The sequence below is a fragment of the Buceros rhinoceros genome, unplaced genomic scaffold, assembly GCF_000710305.1.
Source record: "Buceros rhinoceros silvestris isolate BGI_N320 unplaced genomic scaffold, ASM71030v1 scaffold17992, whole genome shotgun sequence".
Lineage (NCBI taxonomy): Eukaryota > Metazoa > Chordata > Aves > Bucerotiformes > Bucerotidae > Buceros > Buceros rhinoceros.
The window spans coordinates 30,886-31,171 of record NW_010398484.1 but is presented as its reverse complement, the minus strand read 5'-3'; the positions used below and the strand labels follow the sequence as shown (position 1 = coordinate 31,171).

Below are 286 nucleotides of genomic sequence, written 5' to 3'. Positions count from 1 at the left end.
AGCTCCACGCCCTGACGGCCCCTCCCCGCTTCCAGGAGGAGCCACAGCTCTGGGATTTCTCCCCCTCCCTTGTCTTCAGGAGAACGGACTCCTTCTTGCAGAGGCTCAAGAACATCGAGGTGACAGCAGAGCATTGTGCCAGCTCCCCCTGCCCTGGGGATGCTGGGGGGGTCCCCTGAGAGTGGCACAGGGTGGGTCGAGGCTGCTGGTGGAGGCGAGGCGCAGAGTGGGGGCAGGATCCAGCAGTGCTGGGAGCACGGCGGCATCGTCCCCGGCACAACACCCA

The 286-nt window shown here is 66.1% G+C and overlaps 1 protein-coding gene across 1 annotated transcript in view; it reads left to right on the top strand.

Moving 5' to 3' along the window:
• Nucleotides 1–5: 5 nt before the first annotated feature.
• Nucleotides 6–286, top strand: part of LOC104489015 (dynein heavy chain 17, axonemal-like) — a gene marked incomplete at both ends in the record, with an annotated part of 30,584 nt that continues 30,303 nt past the window's right edge. The window contains 1 exon segment of the mRNA XM_010131128.1: nt 6–119. Within this exon segment, the coding sequence (XP_010129430.1) occupies nt 6–119 (114 nt within the window).